Source organism: Tubulanus polymorphus, chromosome 10 (assembly GCF_964204645.1).
Source record: "Tubulanus polymorphus chromosome 10, tnTubPoly1.2, whole genome shotgun sequence".
Lineage (NCBI taxonomy): Eukaryota > Metazoa > Nemertea > Palaeonemertea > Tubulaniformes > Tubulanidae > Tubulanus > Tubulanus polymorphus.
In genome coordinates, this window is record NC_134034.1 from 11,306,470 (window position 1) to 11,329,166 (window position 22,697).

At 43.1% G+C, this 22,697-nt stretch overlaps 1 protein-coding gene across 1 annotated transcript in view; it reads left to right on the top strand.

Annotated features, from left to right (window-relative positions):
- The first annotated feature begins 1,117 nt into the window (after positions 1 to 1,117).
- LOC141911606 (corticotropin-releasing factor receptor 1-like) overlaps positions 1,118 to 22,697 on the top strand; it is a 31,405-nt gene continuing 9,825 nt past the window's right edge. Inside the window, exon 1 of the mRNA XM_074802593.1 lies at positions 1,118 to 1,277. Within this exon, the coding sequence (XP_074658694.1) occupies positions 1,118 to 1,277 (160 nt within the window). The remainder of the gene's footprint in view (positions 1,278 to 22,697) is intronic.

Consider the following 22,697-nt stretch of genomic DNA (forward strand, 5'->3'; position numbering starts at 1 on the left):
TATGGGTGATGATGTTTTGAGTATGGACGATGATGTTTTGAGTATTCGGGAGTATGGGTGATGATATATAAGTAGTGATCACGGTTATTTTGTCCCGCGTGTTGTGACCAGATTGAAACGAAGTACATTATTATTTCGAAACGCAAATCATCCTGAACGGATCGCGGAGTTTACAGCAATAGTCGTCTGGTCAACGGGCGATATCGTTCTCTCTCTCCTCCTTCTCCTTCTCCTCATCCTTCCCGTTCTCCTTCATCTCCTCATCCTTCTCATTCTCCTTCTCCTTCTCTTCCTTCTCCTTCTCCTCCTCCTCCTCCTCCTCCTTCTCATTCTCCTCCTTCTCCTTCTCCTTGTCCGTCAGTGGCGCGGATCCGATCTATATCTCTAGCGATCATCGTTCTGTTTACTAATACGCGGCGTATATAAAAACCGTTTCGCTTAATTCTCCGATTAGCGAATTATCCCCTCCCCCCCCCCCCGCTCTCGGTTATAAACCGCCAGAATTAACATCGTATCGTTGACTGTTTTCACGCTCGGTCTCGTCTGTAAACATCCGAGCATCGCTGTCGGATTTTTCCGACTCGTTGAGTTTTTCCATTTTTTTCCTTTGATTACGGAGAGTGTATGAAACCGGTCTTCTATTACTTTGTGCGCAGTCAATTTATGGTAATAATGATTTTTCGTCGGTTATCTCGACCGTCGAGGGAGCGCGGATTTTTATGCGCGGTTTTTTCTCTATAGATCGAGCAGTTTTTGCCCGCTGGGTACGGCTTGGCTCAAATACGAAATTCTCTTCGTTTAGAAGTCAGATCGCTTAACTTTACCGGAGATTATAGGCAATAAGAGGATACGGATCTCTCCGACTGATATGGACTCTTCGGGCTTATAGCGATTAGGTGGGTTCTCGGTGAACATCCAACCCTCCCCTCAGAGAGCTGTGGCGGGAGAGTAGAACAGACGCGTGGGTTCTCTGTGAACCCCTCTCACGGCTCTGTACATTGAAAACAAAGATGAATTTTTCACCCAAAATACGAAATTGTAACATGAAAGTGTTAGCCCAACAACTGCTGTTGAGCTGTTTAGTTTATTCGGTCAGTATGGTGACCATTTAGCTGCGATGACCAGTCCGGGCGCGATGACCAGTCCGGGCGCGTCGACCAGTCCGGGCGCGATGACCAGTCCGGGCGCGATGACCAGTCCGGGCGCGATGAACAGTCCGGGCGCGATGACCAGTCCGGGCGCGATGACCAGTCCGGGCGCGATGACCAGCGAGGGCTGTACGCACCGACCTTCTCGCCAATCGTCCGCTTCAAGGGTCGTTACAAGCAAAACGACGTAAACATTTGCAAGTTGCGTCGATGAATATTTCTTTTCTCGTATTCAGTGTCCGAATGAAAAAATCGCCCGCCGCGACAATAAACTAAACACGAAATAGACAATGTACGCGACAGCCCTAGGGATGCATTAGCGTGTATACGGTTATATACTGCAGGCTATTACTCCCGGTAAATCCACTTTGCTGCCATCACGAAACGACGCCGACAACAAACGACGCTTTTTTCCCGTTCCGTCAAGCGAGGCGTCGCGTGCAGGAAATATTGCCAGGATCGAAAATCATTATTCATCTTTCGCTTTGAATAAAAGTTGAAAGTTTGTCGGCGGACGTAAGTCATTTCAGGCAGGATGCGCGTTCGTGGCGTGTAATAGGCTTCGTTTTTACATATGGCGCGCGCGGCTGAGAGATCGAAGGAGACGAACCAATTTCATATGAAAAAAAAAAACAACGGGTAGATCTACTCAAGTTGTTTGCGATGCTTGAGAGTTATAGAAACTGAAAAAAACCTTAGAAACATCAGACGTACGACGAAGACGTCGGTACACGAGAGATCAGATATAAGAGATCAGACATTGCCTCGGGTTACTGTCGGTGTCAGTGTGTTCTTATGTTTTGTTAAAGTCTTTGCTCATTTTGGTCCGATGGTGAGGATCGGTACTTTTTATACTGCTGGGCAAACTAGGACCCACAAATTATACATTGAATTCATATTCTACTCAGTGATTTGCATAATTTTCATTGATCTAAGAGAAAAACTCATTCGATTGTAAGGGAAATTTACAAGAATTTGAACGCCGACTACTAGCGACACCTGGCGGATCCTTGCTTGCCACGAGCGGAATCCTCGATTGCCACAGAAGCGGCTGCGGTGCCCAGTCGACAAATCAATTTTTTCATCGTTACATTCATAAAACGTTCGTATGAAATATTGATATGATTATTAAGGATAACTTTTTCGTGTACGGTGATAAACTTCGGCGATGTCCGGAATTACCCGACTAACCGTCCGACCGTCTGCGGTCACATGCCGTAATACAGTGATTGATCGACCGAAGCGTTGACTTAACGCCGTAACGTCAATACGTCATGGAGCCATAAACGTCAACGTCGACGTCGCCCAAAATGGACGTGACGTCATAAATCATCGCATGAACGACGAACTTTCCCGTCTAAATATATACGCGAACGTAAAAACGTCGCGGTAACAACGTTAAACATCCGTCGCAGCGTGTTGCCTAAATAACGGGGTTGATTGTGAAAGCGTTGCCGGGTTTTGAAGACAGTTAGTGCGGCTAGTACATCAATGTGTTAATAGTTAATCTAATAACAACCGATGACTCGGGTTCCAGTGACGCGACTTCCTGCAGTTGTTGTGATACTCGTTAAACTGTGCTCGTCATCATCAGCATCTGCAAAAATAGATAGAACTGGTTTTTGAAATTTTGTTTAAAGAACAACGTTCCACAGTTTTGAATTAACGGTCTTTCGTTTGCTTGTTTCGTTGCATCGTTCGCATCTTGTTTTGCCAAGACTAACCATATTGGATTGTTCAGTTAAACCTCACGACGGGACCGCGAAGTGTTGCCCGTACAATCAGCCAGCAGGACTCGAACCCACTTGTCACTCAGCACTGACCCTGTTTTGCCAAGACTATCCCTATTGGATTGTTCATTTAAACCTCACGACAGAACCGCGGTCGTTGAAGTGTTGTCCGGACACTGTAAGCAGACAACAGGCCTCGAAGGCCCGCTTGTCACTCAGCACTGATCTTGTTTTCCCAACACCTTATTGATTTTTTATCTAACCTCTCGACGGGCCACAGCCTTTGAAGTGTTGCCCACGCACTGTAAGCAGCCAGCAGGACTCGAACCCACTGATCTAGCGAATGCACCAGCATCACGCCTTATCCCACTGTCTTGAGGAGACCGCACTGACCAGACATTAGGAATCCGACAGAGATCCTTCATGTTGTAGTAATGATTCGTTTCGTTCAGAATAACGCTGCCGATCATAATCGTCGGATGATTGGCAGCGATTGGGAGAAGGGGTTACCGTCTGCGTTGAGCGCCGCGTAAACGTTACCGACGTGTACGGTATGACGTTTGACGTATGCGACGTTAATCCGGCGTATTACGCCGCTGACGTTTCGATTTAGTTCGTAAGACGTCGTCGCGCGATTATAATGAGATATTAACATCGCGATAACGGCCGACTTCACGGTGACCTCGCGATCAAATCTCGTCAGCCGATTACTGACAGATTTCACTGCGCAGGAACAAACCGTGAGCGCGTTCGCTACGACCGCCAGTGGTCCATCCTCGCTTGCCAGAGTTCGCTTACCTCCTGCCGAAGATCCTACCTGTCTGTAGACTTTCGTTGGCCTTACACTGACCAAGATTTCTAGGGCCCGCCAGATGCGTTGTTTTGCCAGGGCGAATCTACCGTACGCATCCGATCGGCTAAGAACATAGACTGGTGACCGCTCTGGTCGCTGAACGGCAACCTGTCCGCCTAAAAATCGTGGGCGATGTAACAGGCCAGTGAAGGATTTGCGGCCAGGGTCTGTGTTGGCGTGGGCTTCGGCGGAAGGCAGTCAAACCCCGACAAGCGAGGATACCAACAGCTCGGAGAATAGCAGCTTCTAGAAAATGACATCCGATGACACAATATTTACCCGTTGGTATCAGCATGACAGTCATAATGATAATGATAATAATCATATCAATGATAATGATTATGATAATAAACATAGATTATTTTTAAATATGGCGCTATTTTCAAAAATATATAAAGACTCAGTAAGTCTAGTGATGTAAGGAGGTTCTGATTTAAAGCAATTTTAACTACTTAAAAATGCCATGTTTTATGGTTACAAGTTTTTAACTTCTGGTATCCATCGACTCACATTACATAACCATATTATTATCTGTAATTTTCTAACGTAATTTAATTCGTAAATAAAGAATAATAGTAATGAATAATAAAAAAAGAATACAGTTCGAGACGGGAGACACTAGAGACCGATTTAAAGTTTATCTAAATCTTAACGTTTGTCTGAATACGGGATTTAGACTAATCCGGAACTGTCAGATAAATTCACCCAGTCCTGGAAGTGACTGCGCAGTTCGTGATGGCGGCGCGTGTACTGATGGCAGAGCTAGCGTTCAAAAAGGTCGTGATGGCGTTCAGTATACAATCCGTATTTTTGAACGCGTTTGGTAACCCGGATCCAGTTCCACAGTTCTGAGTTAAGATTTGATTTGGTGTTAACTCATTGTAAATGAATATATTTCAACTCAAGATTTAACTCTTACTCACAACTGAGCCGTTGTTATCACAACACTGTGGAACTGAGCTGTTGTTATTTTAAAAGAAATCCCAACAACCCAGTTAACTAAATTCATCAAAATAGGCTTAGATATATGTGTTATGTTCATAACTGTGTTATATTTTCAGAAATATTCATATCTTCTGTTGTTTTGTAGATATTGTATATTTCATAGTCTTCCTCCGGTTACCGTGGAAATGGTTTATGGGGTTTACTAATTCCTAATTCAAAATTCAAATAATTACTAATTCCTAATTCAATGGCACTGAATGGCTGGTAAACAGGTTCATTATCAGCGAATTAAATGATTAACCTTTGAAATATCATATCGAATTGCAATTGTAAGATCGTTGATTATGTCATGCACTGAAAAGAGATTGCGGATCAGATTTTATCCGTCATTCATTTCCTCATTCGATCATTTCCTTCCAAACTCTTTACAACGTCGATGTAATTCGAGGCGGTAACTGTCTGCGGTTAGCGCAGTCGTCACATCTCATTCAACAGCAGTTGAGTCTCGAACCCTGAGGCGGCCATCGAATTGATAACTCTTCTACGTAACCGCCGGGATTTATTGTCGATTCTTGAATTCAAACTCTCGAGATTGCGTCATCGTCGTCGCGTCGCCGTTTGTAAAAAAATCCGATTTTAAATTTCACGAGTCAAATTACTGTCGCCAGCATAAACAACTCGAAATTCAAATATCGAAACCAACCTGAAACTCGAACGCTTTATTGACATGAACTCTCGCCGCCTCGGGGGTTTACAGATTGTTTGTCGGGAACTGATAGTTTCGGCGGATTTTCCAGTCTGAGAAATTACATTAGAAATTCTCAGGGGGAGGGCGGCACCGTTCAACGGTCTCCAGACGCAAAAAGACTTCGTGAAATAAGATAAGTTAATCTGTTTCGCACTCTCCCTCTTTCTCTATATCTTCTCCTCTCCCTCTCTCATTCTCCTCTCTCTTCTCAATACCTTCCCTCACTCCCCTCTCCCCATCAGCGCCCTCTCCTCTCAGCGCTCTCTCCTCTCAGCCCTCTCTCCTCTCACCCCTCCCTCTGATACTCTCCTCTCCATCTCATTCCTTTCTTTCCCTCTCCCCACTCTCTCTCTTCTCTCTCCATCCCTCTCCCTCACTCACCCTCTCCCTACTTCCTGTCACACTCATCTCTCCCCTCTCTCACTCTCACTCTCTCACACTCTCCTCTCTCCCCACTCTCTCCTCTCTCCCTCTCACTCTCTCTCACACTCTCCTCTCTCCCGACTCCCTCTCTCACTATCTCCTCTCTCCCTTTTCTCTCTATCTCTCCTCACTCTCTCTCACACTCTCTCACACTCTCCTCTCTCCCTATCTTCCCTCTCTCTCCCCTCTCTCACTCTCTCTCTCCCCAACTCTCTGCCCGTTACAGGCTACTGATAACGCGTTACTGCGAGCCTTGTCTATAACTCACTATTCCATACATAGCACATCTATTCTGCAGCACGATCCTCACTCTTATCATCGTCACAATGCAACCATGCGGGAGGAAAAACTGCGAAACTGAATCCAGTGCACCAGAATCGATCATCAATTCTGTAGGAACATATAAACATAAAATCCTTCAGGTTGTACATATCGAATCCCCCTCTAATACTCGCTTCGGACAGCGTTGCCTTTTTCTGAACCCGTCGCCTTTTAGAATTCGTGATCCTCCCCTGTCCCCGATTTCAAACTTGTTTACAATATGTCACCGGGGCATGGCGTGCATACTCTAAACGATGAAACGTCAAAATTCAGTAGCCGCTGATTGACAACCTCGGTTCATTACCTTCGCGCAAATTTACACTAATTGCGTTCATTATGTATTCAATAAGTTCGTTAATGTCGCTGACCCTACACGTGACCTCTATCGTTCCGCAATCGGTACTAGTGTTGTCGGGTTCTAGAATCTAGTTATTTTGATTCATCGGATGAAATAAACTCATTTCATACGTCTATATGGTGATGGTTTATAGGCCCAACGCGCACGTCAAGCACTGATCTTGTTATGCTAAAACTAACCCTGCATCGTCTATTAAAACCCCACGACGGGACCACGGCCATTAAAGTTTAGCGCGGACCGCTGTAAAGCAACCAGCTGAACTCGAATCCGCTTGTGACTCGGCGCTGATCTTGGTTCCCCCACAGTAGCACCCCCCCCATCATGTTTGTTCAGTTATGGAACCTCTCTGCTTGATACAGTACCCACTCCCCCACCCTCAGTCTTCGTACCCCTTCCAATATGATTCATGTCGTCCATTTAAACTGATCATTAAGGAGCATTCTAGACCAATTTGTACTACGTGCATGGTTCAATTTGACTCTGATTCACTTGCACGGTTGTTAGTTTGATTAGATATACATGCATACACTTGCATGCTACTCCGAACGTCATCAATCTATTTTCTATAGTACCAAGTCCCTTTTGGGTTTTTTGATAACACGGACCAACCGAAAATAGAATGATTCGGAATAGAATCCCTATAGGGATGGTACTCTCTAGACTAACATTTTGATACATAGAGGACACAATATACCGTAAGGTGCTGCCGCTATGCTCAACGCTAGCGGAATTTTCGTGCATTAACGGGAACCCATCCTCGCTTGCCAGGGGTCTGGTATCACTCCCGAACTCGCTTCCACCAGCCCCCTGGCCTCACGAAGCGTGATTTCATTACTGACGCTGTTGCGCATGACGTCATATATCGATTTGCGAAATACTTCCTTGTTCAGTAAAACGTTCGCTGATTGGTCCATTTAACTGGAAAACCAATAGAAGCCTAAAGTCGTTTGTTACAAGCGCTGTGATTGGTACGACCGGATTCTGGTCGGCTAGTAACGACTCCAACGACTCGTGAGGTCAAGGGGTTCGGTGAACAGCTTTAGCGTAGTGGTTTCGAATCCCTTGACGGGTGAAGATGACGGGAACCCGACTCTGGCAGTCGTCGTGCTGCCTCACCTATACCGTAAGGTGCTGCCACTATCATTTTTTATCTTTAAATAGGGATTGCCCTGTATATCAATCTGAATAGTAGATTTCGTTTTCAGCGAAGCAGCTTGCCCTCGGGGCCCTCCACTATGGCGCTTTGTCATTGTCGGGGACAACTCGTGAAATCTTGTAAGCTTACAAATCGGTTTACCTGTTGATGTTGCGTGGTCAGTGAAAAATAATTAGCTTTTTCCCATGAAATGAAAGACTATCGAAGACGTAAAAGGTCATCTCGTAATTCGCGAATATGCATAATGAATAAGTCTAAAACTACTGTTGGTTATCGGTTGCTAGCTCAGTAATTAGACAAAGGGTATTTCCGCTGGAAACTGAACACCGTGTTGGATTAGTGACTCTCGCCGACTCGTTCTCGACGCGTATAATTAACAATTAATGAAGTCTCGTATCATCTCACGTTAATAAACGATATCTGATTACGAATAACCTGCGCGTTAGTTAATTACAAACGGGGATACCTGCTGCGGCATGCGACCACTGCTGGAACTGTGACCTACTGCGGTGTATGAGGTCGCGGTAATGAGAGTCCCTCTGGGTAATGAAGTCGGTTTTAGGACCATCGCAGTTCTATCGCCTATCTAACAACTTCAGATCAGTCTTCAGATTCGAAACATTTTTCTGAAACTAGACCTAGTTTTCAGTTTATATGCCATATTTTAGAGTTTTACCATTATCAATGAAAGAAATTAGGTAAAAGTAAATACCCATAAACCGCTAGATATTTTATCAACGGTCAAATTCGATTTCAATTTTTATCGATTTTCAATGATAGGTTTCAATAAGCCTTATTACTTGTGCGGTGTTCTTCCAAAAAATATTCATCTTCATCGTCATTTTAGATAATCTTAGATAATTCACCGATTCGCGCCTTTTCAACGTCCTAATAATTATAATTTGCAAGCTAGATAATCAACAATTAACCGGCTAATTAGAATCTCGACGTGATTACTTTTTGAAACAAATTTCGGAAATGTGTAGCATGCTGTGAAGCGGTTATGACTTGTTTTGGCAGTTATCTGTCTTTGGTTACAAAACAAAAACATGTATTAGTGAAAACTTGCAAATTAATGACAAAAGACAAAATCACCAGGGGGTCGTCTCTGACAGGGCCCGACTCACGAGAACGCGGCGGAGCTTAAGCCTCAATTAAACTGTTTTTGTGAAACGGGCCCTAGCCTGGCAACAGCAAGGCCGGGCACAGATTTTCCGAAAAACGATTATCTAATTACAGCTACTCAGATATTAACACTATCCCTGCATATACATGCACGTAATATGCCTATTATTAATGATATCAACGTAATAAATATTAAAGCCCTTTTACCGGCTCCGTTTTGCTTTGTTGCTTCGTGGCCGCGCAGAATAGAATTATTATTATTATTATTAATATTACTATATTGTCCAACTGACCGTATGACGTTGTGAATAGGCGGTTATGCCAGTGCAGTACTGGGCTGAAAATGTAAGTCCGGAGACTTTCATACAAAACGAACTTTGATATATAGACCGCACAGTTTCGTCGTAGAGGTTTTTCAGTACGTTACCGCGCGCGTCAGAAATTTGTTGTCGTTCGAGAATTTTACATGTTTGAAATTCAAAAGATTAACCGTCATTAGAAAATGGTTGGAAAAATGCGCTCGTCGAATTGCGAAATTCGAAATTAATCTAGAGAAAAGGTGACGCTTTTTGGAGAAACGCTTCTCGCTATAACCCATTACGCGTGGACCTATAGTCAGCCGCCATCTTGGATGGTTGGGAGGAGAGATTTAGAAATTCGTCTGCTATCCAACAACAGGGATTACGTCATCATTTCGTGCTGCGTAAATGCGACGGCAATATTGTGTGAATGTTTTTTTCTTTTCAAAAATGAAGAAAAAGATCTGAAAATCAGGTTCCGCGATTTTACGATGAATAATCTTCACTAAACGTCGGTGTTGAATATTGGCTGTGTATATTTGCTGATTCCGTAGCGCTGTTTGGGACACTGTAAAGATTATTCACACCTCCATCCAGCGAACTTTTGTTTGTCTCACGCCGAAACTCGCGGAATTCCAATCGAATATTGTTAATACCTCTGGTGGTAATGTTGATGTCGGTTCGGTGGTCGCGGTTATAAACGCGTTTTCAATACAACTCGCTGCCAGCGCTAACACATTTCAAACAATTTAACAATTTCGCCTCAATATCGCTAGATCACGGATTTATCTCGTATTTTTTCTATCTCGAAAATGCCCACGGCCCCGACTGAACACAGTTGCGTGGATACGTTCCCGTCACATTTAGGTAGGTGAACATCTTCTCTGTTACAACAAGATTCATTCCAGACGATTTCAGATTTTTCTCAGAGTTATCTAGAATTTAGAGATGCCTGCTGTCATGTTTCCCCCTATGACATCATCAAAATTCTCGTTCACACGCAAGAACTATGGCTGCCTTCGAAAATTCGCCTATGACATCATTAAATTTGCCTATTCTGATTTGGTCTATAGGCAAGATGGCTGCCTACGTATCAAGATGGCTGCCTATGATATCACCAAGTAAAACCCTCGCTCAGGAGAAAGATGGCTGTCTTTGTAAATCCACCTATGACATCAGCAAATCACCTCTGATCCCGTCTATAGGCAAGATGGCCGCCTTACATTGCACCATCGAATCACGAGCAACATTTTCTCGTGCAACATAACACTCCGGGACGCCTTTTTATTCTATAAATTGCCTGCCTTCAGATAGAAAATTCCGGAGTAATCTATCTAGGCCCCCCTTCCCTAAACTCGAAAGGTTCACGTATACAATCGGTTCGTTACTAATCACTTCGATGTTAAAGGTTTCTTGACTGAATTCGGTAAAAAGAAAAGTAGGTGGAAATATAGGAGGTACCTGGAGGGAGATAAATAGAAAAAGCGAAAGTTAATCCGAAGTTTTGAATTCGGATTTTTTTCGGATTCGATTTTCTAGGTTTTTTTATGTGGGTTATTACGTTTTAGCCTTCATATTTACTTGCTGCGGCCTACACCTCGTATAGCTACCATCGCGTACCTGGGAATGCGCGGTAAGGCTAACCCCTACACTATAAGCCGAAGAGTCTTGGTACTAAAATGTCAAACGCGAATCGAATCTGAAAACTGAGAATGTGCACATCACGCGTCGCTTCGGAAAAAAATGGCTGATTTTCTGAGAAACCGTACGGCGAAATGTCACGGACAAAAACGACAAAAGAAATTATCTCGTTTTCTGCCAACGCCGTATCAAATTCGTAACTACGAGATTTTTTTCATGTTTTGCTTCAAACGAGTCTCGTCATACGTCATACGTCAGTTACTGCGGTAAGCGAGGATCCGATAGGTTCGCTAGTAGTAACTCGGTCTTAAGTCAAAGACTCAATATCATACTGTTTAGGGAGCCGACCGTTTGATGATTTGTGAATCAAATAATCGGCTAGAAAAACCGACTGTTATTCACGCCACCTAGTGGTGCGTGCCGGAACCGTCATCGTCGAGAGTATTCATATATTTTCAATTGATGATGTTGAAGATGGATTCATGGATTTATGGAGGCAGCCATCTTTTCTATAAGCCTTACGCACACAGTTTACACCGGAGTCGCCCACTGCCGCCGATTATCACATGCCCCACCCAAACAATAGGTTCCCTTCCTGATAGTTACTCCAATTCATCGATATACCGACCCACCTCTGCTCCGGAATTCGCTAAGTACCTCGCAGAAAACTTGTTTATCCAGCGAGAGGCTGGTAATAAGCGTACGCAGTTTGTTTTTTCTCCGAGAAACATCCGTAATTATTTACAACATGTTCAAGGAGGGAGTACAGGCCAATAATTTGCATCTCTTTCGACTTCGAAGGGAGAATCACAAATCGAATTTTGCGCGGCTATTCTGCGATTTAATCGAATTTTTGTCGAAAATGGAAGTGGAAATCGCAGAGATCGCGAGCTGAAACGTCGTTCGGTGAATTGAGAGAAAGTATTAACGGTAATTTAACGGCTTGTCGATGGCTCTCGTATCGTCTGCCGAGAGGTAACGAGTAGAGTACCGTCGAGTGGAGCGCGGGAATCTCGTCTCGTCTGCGCCGGGCGATGATCGTCGTCGTCGTCGTCGTCGTCACCGCGCACAGCTCCACCAGATCATCTCCGCGAGATCGCGCGCTCTGAAATATTCACGAATACTCGTTGACACCGATATGGAAAATACGAAACGATGTTGTTGATCTTCTACTTCGTAAGCGGAGATAACGATGTGTGAATCTAAGCAGAATATATAATAACATGATTTCAAATGTACATAGTCAGATAGTCAGTTTAATGCCTGAGTCTCTGTTGTTTAGTTGATATGTCCACGTTCGTATTCATCCGATTATAAAAGCTTACCGATTTCAGGTACCGTAACTAATTACAGTTTACGGAAGAGAAATTAAATTCATTATCATCGAATTTCTTGTTAAGTCTAGGCTACAGATATCAATAAGATAAAAACCCACTATCTATAGATTAAAAGAATTCAAAAACAAGAACACACCTGACGATGATCTCTAGGGTGAGATCGAAACGTCGTGTCTTCTATATATTTTAGATTGAATAAATAAATTCTTGTTTTTAAATTCTTTTATTCTGTAGATAGTGGGCTTTCATCTTATTATCCGTTCACCACGTTTGAGTGTGGTTATCGTTCTACTAGGCTTAGAGATTTAGTCACACACATTCTAAGTATAATATGGTATTTTTGTACCGCAGTGACCGTCTGCGCATGTATAGAACACGTGTATATGATAGAGACTCGGTGGTACCGGAGAAGGGGGAGGAATCGGTGCGGCTAGAGACGTAAAATCAACGTCAAATTGATCAATTTGACGCGTTACACGTTAGTCAATAATTACACGGTAACCGTCGTATCAACGTAACGTAATTAATCAGTTATTACGCGGGTACTAGTTGTAAAAAGATCGATTCGATAGCACAATGCACACTCCTGCGCGGTAAACCCTCTTACCTTCCTTCTTTCGATGGTGGCTTCTTCGGTACGTGAAGTGCACCGGATTATTAACGATCTATTGTGCGCATCTGATATATCACGGTATCTACTTACGCACGAACTATCCTCCGAGATCGTCTATATCTCCACCCGGAACAAGCAAGGGAATATTATCTGGACTAATTCTGAATCTGCTAATTGCGTCAATTGTATCTATTGTTACGAAAAGCGTCGTGGTCATTCTATATGTAAAGCACTTAAAAAAAAAATGAATTATTTTCAATTAAATTATCGTGGTTGATAACATAATAAGTTATTACCGTGATAGTTTATTTCTCAAAAATTGTGTAAAACCATCACCGAGATCCGAACTCAATTCGATGGCCTACCAGAACAAATTGCCTCGACAAGCCCTTGCTTCAATCGAATCAATAGAAAAATGGACCAAAATCGAGGTATTTATTATTGTATCTTTGGACTTAAAAACACAATCGTAGGTTATTTCATGACCTTGCGCGCATTACTATAGAATTCTTTTGGTAGCTGAGCAGGGGGGTCACGACCCCTGAAACCTCCCCTCTAGATCCGCGCCTGAATAGCCGGTGTCAATCCGGGCCAGATTTTAATCATTCCTAAACGCGTCAATATAATAAACAGCTATTATAAGCATGTTTTTTATTGACCACTAACAGCGGGGGAATTATTTCATATACAGCGTAGACGATAAAGAACGAATTAGCGCGACGTGCGTTTTATGGTAAAAGCCGCTGAAATATTTATAGTCTCCCCGTCGCAAAACGTGTTCCGTCTCGACGAAGGGGTATATTCTCGAAAAACATAATCTAATATCGTCTTGTGATTATAGACTGGCACAGACTCGGCGCGGCGCGCGCGTGGACAATTCGTGCTAATTAATTTCGATCGAGCAGTGCTGGTCACGTTGTCGCGGGGGTTTACTGGCGGGATGGTCACGGAGTGTTTGTCGAAAACCTTCGTTGACGTGCGCGGGATCTTCGAAGAAGCGGGGTGGGGTCGAACCTCTTGCCAAATCTACCAGATTCTTCCACAGATCTTCGACTCAAAATCTTCTGGATTCCCAATACAGTGTGGGTTTCATTCTAAATCTTTATCTTAGAATAAAGAAACGACTTTATCTATTTGATTGATTGATTGATTGATTGATCGATTGATCGATTGATTGACTGATTGATTTGAGGTTTTTGTGCCCCTTATAAACCCACCATCGTTAACAACTGCTGGAACGGAACAGGGGGGGGGGCTTGATCTAATCTTAAAATAGGGATTGACCCTAATTGTTTAATTGGTAGATTTTGTTAGATTTTTGTTTTGATTTGATGTCCCTTACAGACCACCTAGTACCACCTGCCGAGAGCGGAACAGGGGCTTGATTTTGAAATCGGAGTTCGGATAATGTTGATTGAAATTTTATCCGAGAGAACGCCGCGTGACACTGGCCCCGGATATTTTCCAAAACACTTTCCCTGGACTAGATCTATATAATGATACCCGAGGAAGCCCCCAATTTTTCTTGTCGCTGTGTTAATAGCGTCCGGTCGTGTCTGGTCGAGCAGAGTACAGAGGGGCGCAGACGCGTTAGACGAAACATCGAAGCGAAAATGTCACTCAATTTCCGGTAGATTAGTTCTCGTGAGATCATCCGAGCGTTCATTACAGTAAACGGCCATTCGACACATAACAGGTGCGCGATTCGTCGCCTAAACAGGTGCGCGCGGCTCGGCTGATTCTAAATAATCGGTGCCATCTTGGATTTCGGTCGTCGAATCTCTCGCCAAATCTACCAGATTCTTCCACACATCTTTCGACTCAAAATCTTCTCGATACCCCATACAGTGTGGGTTTCATTCTAAATTTTTATCTTAGAATAAAGAATTGTCTTTATCTATTTGATTGATTGATTGATTGATTGGTTGGTTGATTGATCGATTGACTGATTGATTGACTTGAGGTTTTTTGTGCCCCTTACAAACCCACCGCCGCTAAAAATATTGCGATTTAGACAGACCATTCTGTAAATTCAACTGCGCCAATTACGCAACTATATCTGTACTTCGATTTCCGATTTGAAATTCAAACCCCTGCTACCAATCAAATAGATAACAGGGTCAATCCCTATTTTCAGATTTACAAACAAAACTGAGTTCATTAAATGAATATATATTAGGAACGGATAGAAAAAATTGATGCGTTTGGCTTGTCACAATCCGTCGGAATATTGTTGTTTACCAACATCTCGAGAAATCTCGTCATTTACCCTCGAGAATCTCGCGTTGTCTATTCATTTAAGCTCAACGGACAATCTTACCGTCACAAATCGAGTCTGATTTCCCAGAAGGCATATCGAGGCTTTTTTGCGGCGTTCAATATACGCGCTACGGAGATTACCGAAGATTACCGGAGATTACCGAATACCTCGGCAGACGTTCGTTCATCCGGTTAGAACAACAAGCCATTAACCAATATGAGAAATATTACAATTACGAATCGTATAAGAACTTCGACTGATATAAATCGGCAGGGATTATCGACGGATTATCTCGTTAATCCGGCTATCGGCGTGGCGTAACATGGAAATTAATCCGTTGTTGACGTGTCGGTATGATTGAGCGATTTGTTATGTGATGCACGCGTTTATGATAATGAATAAGTGTTTAAAGAGAACCGTTTAGAAATAGCACACATTAGACTGGCTACTGTCGGCTGGAACCCCTATAAGTATGTAGCCAGCAACCAGTACTTTTCATATTTTCTTATATTCTCTCAATTTTTCTACTGTCAATGTATTTGAATATCAATATCGCCATGGCTTGACCTTCTATCGATATAAATTGTCTTTTTGATGTTGCCATTGATGTACATCGTACCTAAGCAAACCTGCAATATTATTCCATTTTGTAAAATGAAATACTATCAAAAACCGCTAGTTGGCCTAGAACAGTTGTAATATCAATAGAATAGATGTGACACGCAAGGTAATCTAACTAGAATGTCTGGACTGCCACCTAGCGGGCTAGAATTGTTGAATTTAGATCCCCTAACATCGGCCCTATGGGAATCGCGTCTAGAGCCTTCCTAACATCGGTCATGGAGCCCGAACATAACAACCCTCGACTCAGATGTTTTATCCAGTCACCAGCCATGCGCGATAATATCCAATCATGAATCACGAGTAATTTCCAATACATCGGGAAATTCATTTTTTGCTTCAATTTCGTCCCGATGTAACAACTATCTTTCAAACATCTAAGAGATATCAGTCGATGACGTCATATTATCTCCGGTCTAGACAGAAATTTTAAATGTTGACACCTCGTATCAGTGGATAGAGAGAGCGGGAGAGAGACAGAGACGGAGAGAGAGGGAGGGGAGAGAGACGGATATATAGAGAGGGAGGGGGAGACAGATAAAAGCTGTTTGATTTATATCGTTTGCGTGGAATCTGCACTTGTCATTTCATCAACCAAAAGAAGTTCCATTTTATAGAAAATGTAAACAAATTCTATTTTTTTTATGATACCACGTGCCTGACACCTTCCAGCTCATTGCCTCCATCTCCAACACCTTCCAACTCATCACCTCCATCTCTAACACCTTCCGACTCATCGCCTCCCTCTACAACTTCCCCCAACAAGCCCCTCCCTTATCCAATACCTCATTGCCTTCCTCTCCAACACCCCCTTACTAAAGGTATCTACATAAGACTGGTTAACTTCTTGGTGATTTGTGTCATTCCCAATTACTCTATTTTGCCATTGTTTCTATCTTTATATAAATGTAGTATATTGGACTTTGTCTTTCGCGGTTTTTTTTTCATGAAATTTGAATTTCAAAATCAACGTTTACGTTTATAGTATCAACCGTTCATACGACCGTTTAGACCTCTCATGCCACACTCTCACCTTCTCCGCTCGAGGCACTTGACATAATTTGTCAGTTGTCAATATTCGTTCGAATCAAGAGATTGAACCGCATTTACTATAAACCTTTAGGCTGGTGTGAATTTCACCGTGAGAAACTGTTAAATTCATTACAGAGTCTAATGTCGTCTGGACTGAATGGCGGGGGGGGGGGGTAGATAGATAACCATTGGTGAAGGAGAAATTCCGAAATGTTTCCTTGAGCTGCTGCAGTTTATTCGATGTTTCAACCATATCCGAAATAGTGACCTTCGGGTATTCAGTACTCTGGCGGATCCGGTTCCACAGTTGTGAGTTGGAGTTAAAGTTAACTCCGAGTTGAAATTAGATCATTTTGCAATGAGTTTGAGTTAGATCTTTTTAACTAGCATGGATCCTGCAAAGATGACTATTAGAATATAGTTGAAACGTTGAATAAACTACACTAGCTCAAGGAATACAGTATTCCTGAAGATGACTATTAGAATATAGTCGAAACGTTGAATAAACTACACTAGCTCAATGAATACAGTATTCCTGAAGATGACTATTAGAATATAGTCGAAACGTTGAATAAACTACACTAGCTCAATGAATACAGTATTCCTGAAGATGACTATTAGAATATAGTCGAAACGTTGAATAAACTACACTAGCTCAATGAATACAGTATTCCTGAAGATGACTATTAGAATATAGTCGAAACGTTGAATAAACTACACTAGCTCAAGGAATACAGTATTCCTGAAGATGGCTATTAGGATATAGTTGAAACATTGAATAAACTACACTAGCTCAAGGAATACAGTATTCCTGAAGATGACTATTAGGATAAAGTCGAAACGTTGAATAAACTACACTAGCTCAAGGAATACAGTATTCCTGAAGATAGAATATAGTTGAAATGTTGAATAAACTACACTAGCTCAAGGAATACAGTATTCCTGAAGATGTCTATTACGATTAAGTTGAAACGGCGAATAAACTACTATAAGTTTTAGGAAACTAGAAGGGCTTTAAAAAGATTTTATTGCGTGATTTCTTATATAACGTGTCGAGTTTGAGTTAGAGATCTTTTAACTAGCATGGATCCTGCGAATATGACTATTAGGTTGTAGTGGAAACGTTGAATAAACTAAACTAGCTCAAAGAATACAGTATTCCTGAAGATGACTATTAGAATGTAGGCGAAATGTTGAATAAACTAAACTAGCTCAAAGAATACAGTATTCGTGAAGATGACTATTAGGATATAGTCGAAACGTTGAATAAACTACTGGCTCAAGGAAAATTATCGGATAACTCGTTCCCCATTTTCCTGACTTTGCCTATGATGATATTTTACTGTGCCATTTGCACGGGTTCGTTCGGGTTAAGATCGTGACATATCGCACAGCGCTTTACTCTACTAAATCTCCACTTTTCCGTGATTCGGTCGCCTGTGGTTCTCGGTACGGTTGTCCGCAGGAGTCCGGCTATTAAGTACGTGTTGGAATTTGAACCTTATTTTATCGACGTTCGAACAGGCGAATTACTGTAGCAATTCTTAATCTAAACAAGATATGAACGAGGACGAACATGACAGGAAAACTGGTAAGAGATTAGCCATTAGAATGCGTGTATCAAGAAAGGTCCGGAAATTCTTTTCCATCTCAACAAATCTCTTATTGCAATATTCAACATCCTTCGTGTTTTGATATTGTCCATGTTATTCGTTTGGTTGGTGAACTTCGTTTGATTTTTTTCTTTTTGATTGAGTGTCCCTTACAAACCAACGACACCTGTCGGGAGCGATATAGGGGTTTGATTTTGAAATCGGAAGTACAGAGATAGGTTGCGTGATCGGCGGTCTAAATAACACATAATACGCGGTTTTTAGCAATGTGATGTAAGTCAAATTATCTCGCCTAATTGACACGTATGACACCAGACCCTCCAAGACTAGAAGTTAAGCTTACTCGGAGGTTAAGGGTAAAATAAAAGTAAATAGAATATTTTGCTGCTTAAGTACGAGAAAGTACGAATAACATGTATACAGTGAAAATCAGGGAAAAAGAATCATCGACTTTTTTGTACTTTCTGAAACGTTCGATAATTTTCGTGGAAACCCGAATACTTCCGATCGTACGCGGCGAATGAGGAGCAGAACGTGCTCTGATTTTCACGGAAATCGCGGTCGTTCTTTCGACCTGGTTCACCCCGCTTTTTACGACGTTTCATTGCCGACCATTTTCCGTTTTGTCCAACGTTTCGGTTTTATGCTCATGTTTTTTTTTTACCGTCCACCGGAGAAATGGCGGGAATAACACAGTGGCGCAGACGACGCGGGAATTTCACGATTAATAGTTATCAATACTGACAATGCTTTTAGTATTCTATTGTTTGGGAGTTTTATGGTTGTTTTCCATTGACACACGCAGTTGACACGTCTGGCGGTTTTTCTTTTCATTCGTCTAAAGAAGGGCTGTAGTTTTTTTTCGTCGCCGATGCGGGGCCATGTCGCTCGAAAGCAAGTTGAAATCAACAAGAAGACTATATGAGATAGGGATATTTGAAACTTCTGCATTGTTAATGGTGTAGTGTTTATCCCACGGTTTACTCAAGGGTGCGGTGAGGGGGTGGGGGCGAACCAATACCATTAGAGGCACTATATAATGAATTCTAGATCATTAAGGAATTTAGTTCATCGAAGGAGGGCATATCCCAACTTCACCGAGTTGCATCATCATTAGTGTTTGATGTTACCACGGTTGGGTACACTAGAATCGCGTGGAGCGACGTGGATCACTGTGCATTTATACAACCATTGCCAGGACTGGGTGAAATCTCAACAAACTTCGACGTTTCAGTGTCTAGTTTTGTGATTTCTAGTTTTGTGATTTCGTTGTGATCTGCTGAACGGCGTGTGTTTTGCTGGTGTGGTACCGTGCGAGACGCAAAATACCGCGTACCACAGCGATACAACGCCTTACGTCGCGCTCGCTACCAATAAATCTAGTTATCGAATCGGGCTAGCTGCCCGTGGGCCTTCTTTACTACACTCGCGTCATCGCGTGCGCGCGCACAACGCGGTTCAAATATCGATCTAATTTCTATCCGCCGATCGCTCGAATGACACGTGATAGTTTCGGTGAGTTTTATAGATATATGGAAGGTTAATGGTATCGGTAACGAGCATCTCGTATCCTGTCGTATTCTGCATCGATGTAAGATTAGCCTCTCGACTTTCGATGGAACCATCACCAATGTTTCTCATTGAATTGACGATGTATTTAGTGTAGTACGACTGTCCTTTACACGTACGGGACTAGCAACTTCGGAAAATGACCCACGAAACGACATCGCCTGTTTGGAAGATTGTTTGAATGAACAGCAACAAAAATTATTTGTACTTCGATTTAAACAATAAATCTGTAAACAATCTGTAAACTCGACCGCTGATCGCAAAACTATATCTGTACTTCGATTCCCGATTTCAAAATCAAACCCCCTGTTTCGCTCCCGGCAGGTGTGGTGAGTTTGCAAGGGACACGTGATCAAAATAAATGAAATGAAATCTACCAATTAAATCGATAACAGGGTCAACCCCTATTTTAGATTTTGAAGAATGGTTGGAAGAGAAGTGACTTGGACATGGGTTTTTGGCGAATTCCCTCCCCTTACCTAATTGAATGGGGGTTCATGGTGAACCCGGGTTGAGCAACGAGTAGAACAGATATGTGGGTTAGGGTACGTTTAGGCGTACGGGTCTTGCGTATAGTAACGCATGCACGACCCACATTCCAGGACTGGGTGAAGGGTTCTCGATGAACGCGCAATTAGACATCATTCACACGTGTCGTGGGACGGTTCTTTGTGAACCCGGTCATTTCTGATACGCTCCCGTCACATCTCAACAGACGAGCGTACACAGTCATCGTCCGGACTGGGAAACTAAACTGAATCCCATTACTGATGATATATGTGCCGTTTGAATTCTTCCCTTCTCTAGAGATCGGCGCAATCATCCCACATTCCTTATTTCTGCAGACGAAAAGAAAAAACGAAGGAATTTCCGTCTTCTTTCTCTTCTCGCAATCGAGACGAGAGAAGTAATGATCGGCTGCTAAACGGAGACGAGCAGCAGCGCCTTTTCCAGCCGAGATCGACCGCGTGGTGTCGTCAGCTCCACACGCGAATAACCGCAACAGAACCGCGCGCTCGGCGCTGCATCAATTCGCGAAATTGCCTCATTCAAACCATTAACGCGATTTTCCTATTGACAACGTTATGAAATTTACTGGTCTCCAATAGCGGGATCAATAACCGTATTGCGCTTGAATTTAGAAGGCCGTCGGTTCGTTTGACGATGTCGGTAATTCGTCGAGTTTACCGCGGAATAAAAACTCCAAATGGATAAAGTTTCGAAACGAGATTTTCGCCGCGGCGTCCAAAATGTTGATTCGTTTTTCGTAAATAGAGTGAGAGGGGAGAGGGCGACGGGATGAAAAGAAAGTGAGACTATGGGGGGACGCGGAAGATGGACGAAAAATTGGGCTGAGAGAGGGAGGAGAGCGAGAAGGAGGAGGGGAGGGAAAGGCAGAGGTGAGTAAGAGCAGGGAAGGAGGCCATTGTGAAAGCGGACGGAAAATAGGGCTGAGAGAGAGAAAGAGAGAGGAGAGAGTGGAGAGAGTGGGAAAGAGGGGGAGAGAGAAAGGCAGAGGCGAGACATCGCTTGTTATGGTAGAGAGGGAGGCCATTTCGGAAAGTCGTTATCCATTGGAATTCCTTTAGCAGCAAGCGAAAAGAACTACTTTAATAGATGAAGTCGTTTAAAACCGCCATTTTCCGATAGGGTTTATCGCAATATGTAGTTCTACTTTGACCGGCGACGTGATGAGCCTGTGAAATGTCCGTATTGAATATCATCAACGTTATATTTGCTCGATTAATTCAGCAGGCAATTCAAGCGAAATCGACTTCTCATTGAAGTTCACTTCACCTGATTGTGAACGAGAGTGAAAGAGTCGACGCTTTGAACATTCCGAGATCGAGCACGTGTTTTTATTTATCAAGGACGTCGTTTTTCTCAAGGCCGCGCGGAACCGCAACAAACGCTGCGAGCGACACAAATAGAACTTAACTTAATATCGCCGAGATCTGACGCGAAAGTTCGATTCGGTAGTTTTTACCGTCGAGAAGTCGACGCGGAACAATTTAAGATGTAAATTACCCGCGATGACCTTATCGCCGACCCGGCATGCATATCGCGCGCGCGTTCACACAACCGGAAGCTGTCTTAGCAACTGCCTGAATTAATTCAAAATCTTAATTACACCGGTAGTAATTACCGAGGCAATTAAAAACCTGGCCGCTGAATGTGACGGCTTTGATTTGAAACGAGTGTCGTATGCAGTCAGCGAGCGCCCCCTAGTGAGTGCTGCCCCCTACGTGACTCACTGACAGTTGCAGAGAACGAAGTGCCCGACACAGAGCGACCCCTAGTGGTATCGCATTTACTCCGAGTGCCCCCAGTAGTAGTGCATTAATATTAAGGACCTCCTGGTGGAATCAATGACATTCAGTGCCCCCTGGTGGAATCGATGACATACAGTGCCCCCTGGTGGCATCGATGACGTACAGTGCCCCCTGGTGGAATCGATGACATACAGTGCCCCCTGGTGGCATCGATGACATACAGTGCCCCCTGGTGGAATCAATGACATACAGTGCCCCCTGGCGGAATCAATGACATACAGTGCCCCCTGGTGGAATCAATGGCATACAGTGCCCCCTGGCGGAATCAATGACATACAGCGGGTAAGAATAGAATAGGACGATAGATTCGTATACTGCCTTGTAAATAGAAGAACTAGAATAGGCTCTGCCGAAACAGGTGATGTTTGAAATTTCTTGAGCTGTTATTTGAATCCTAGGAGAGAGACAATATCGAGACGGTGTTAGGGTAGGGAATTTGGATAACGGTACCCTCTACGATCGATTTTTCCTGGTCTATCCGCGCAGGCCTAGTTTCAGAGACAACGGTCTAGATCTCATGAGTCTTTATTTGAAGCCGTCGAATTTGAATCGCATTGGAACCAGCGCGATTA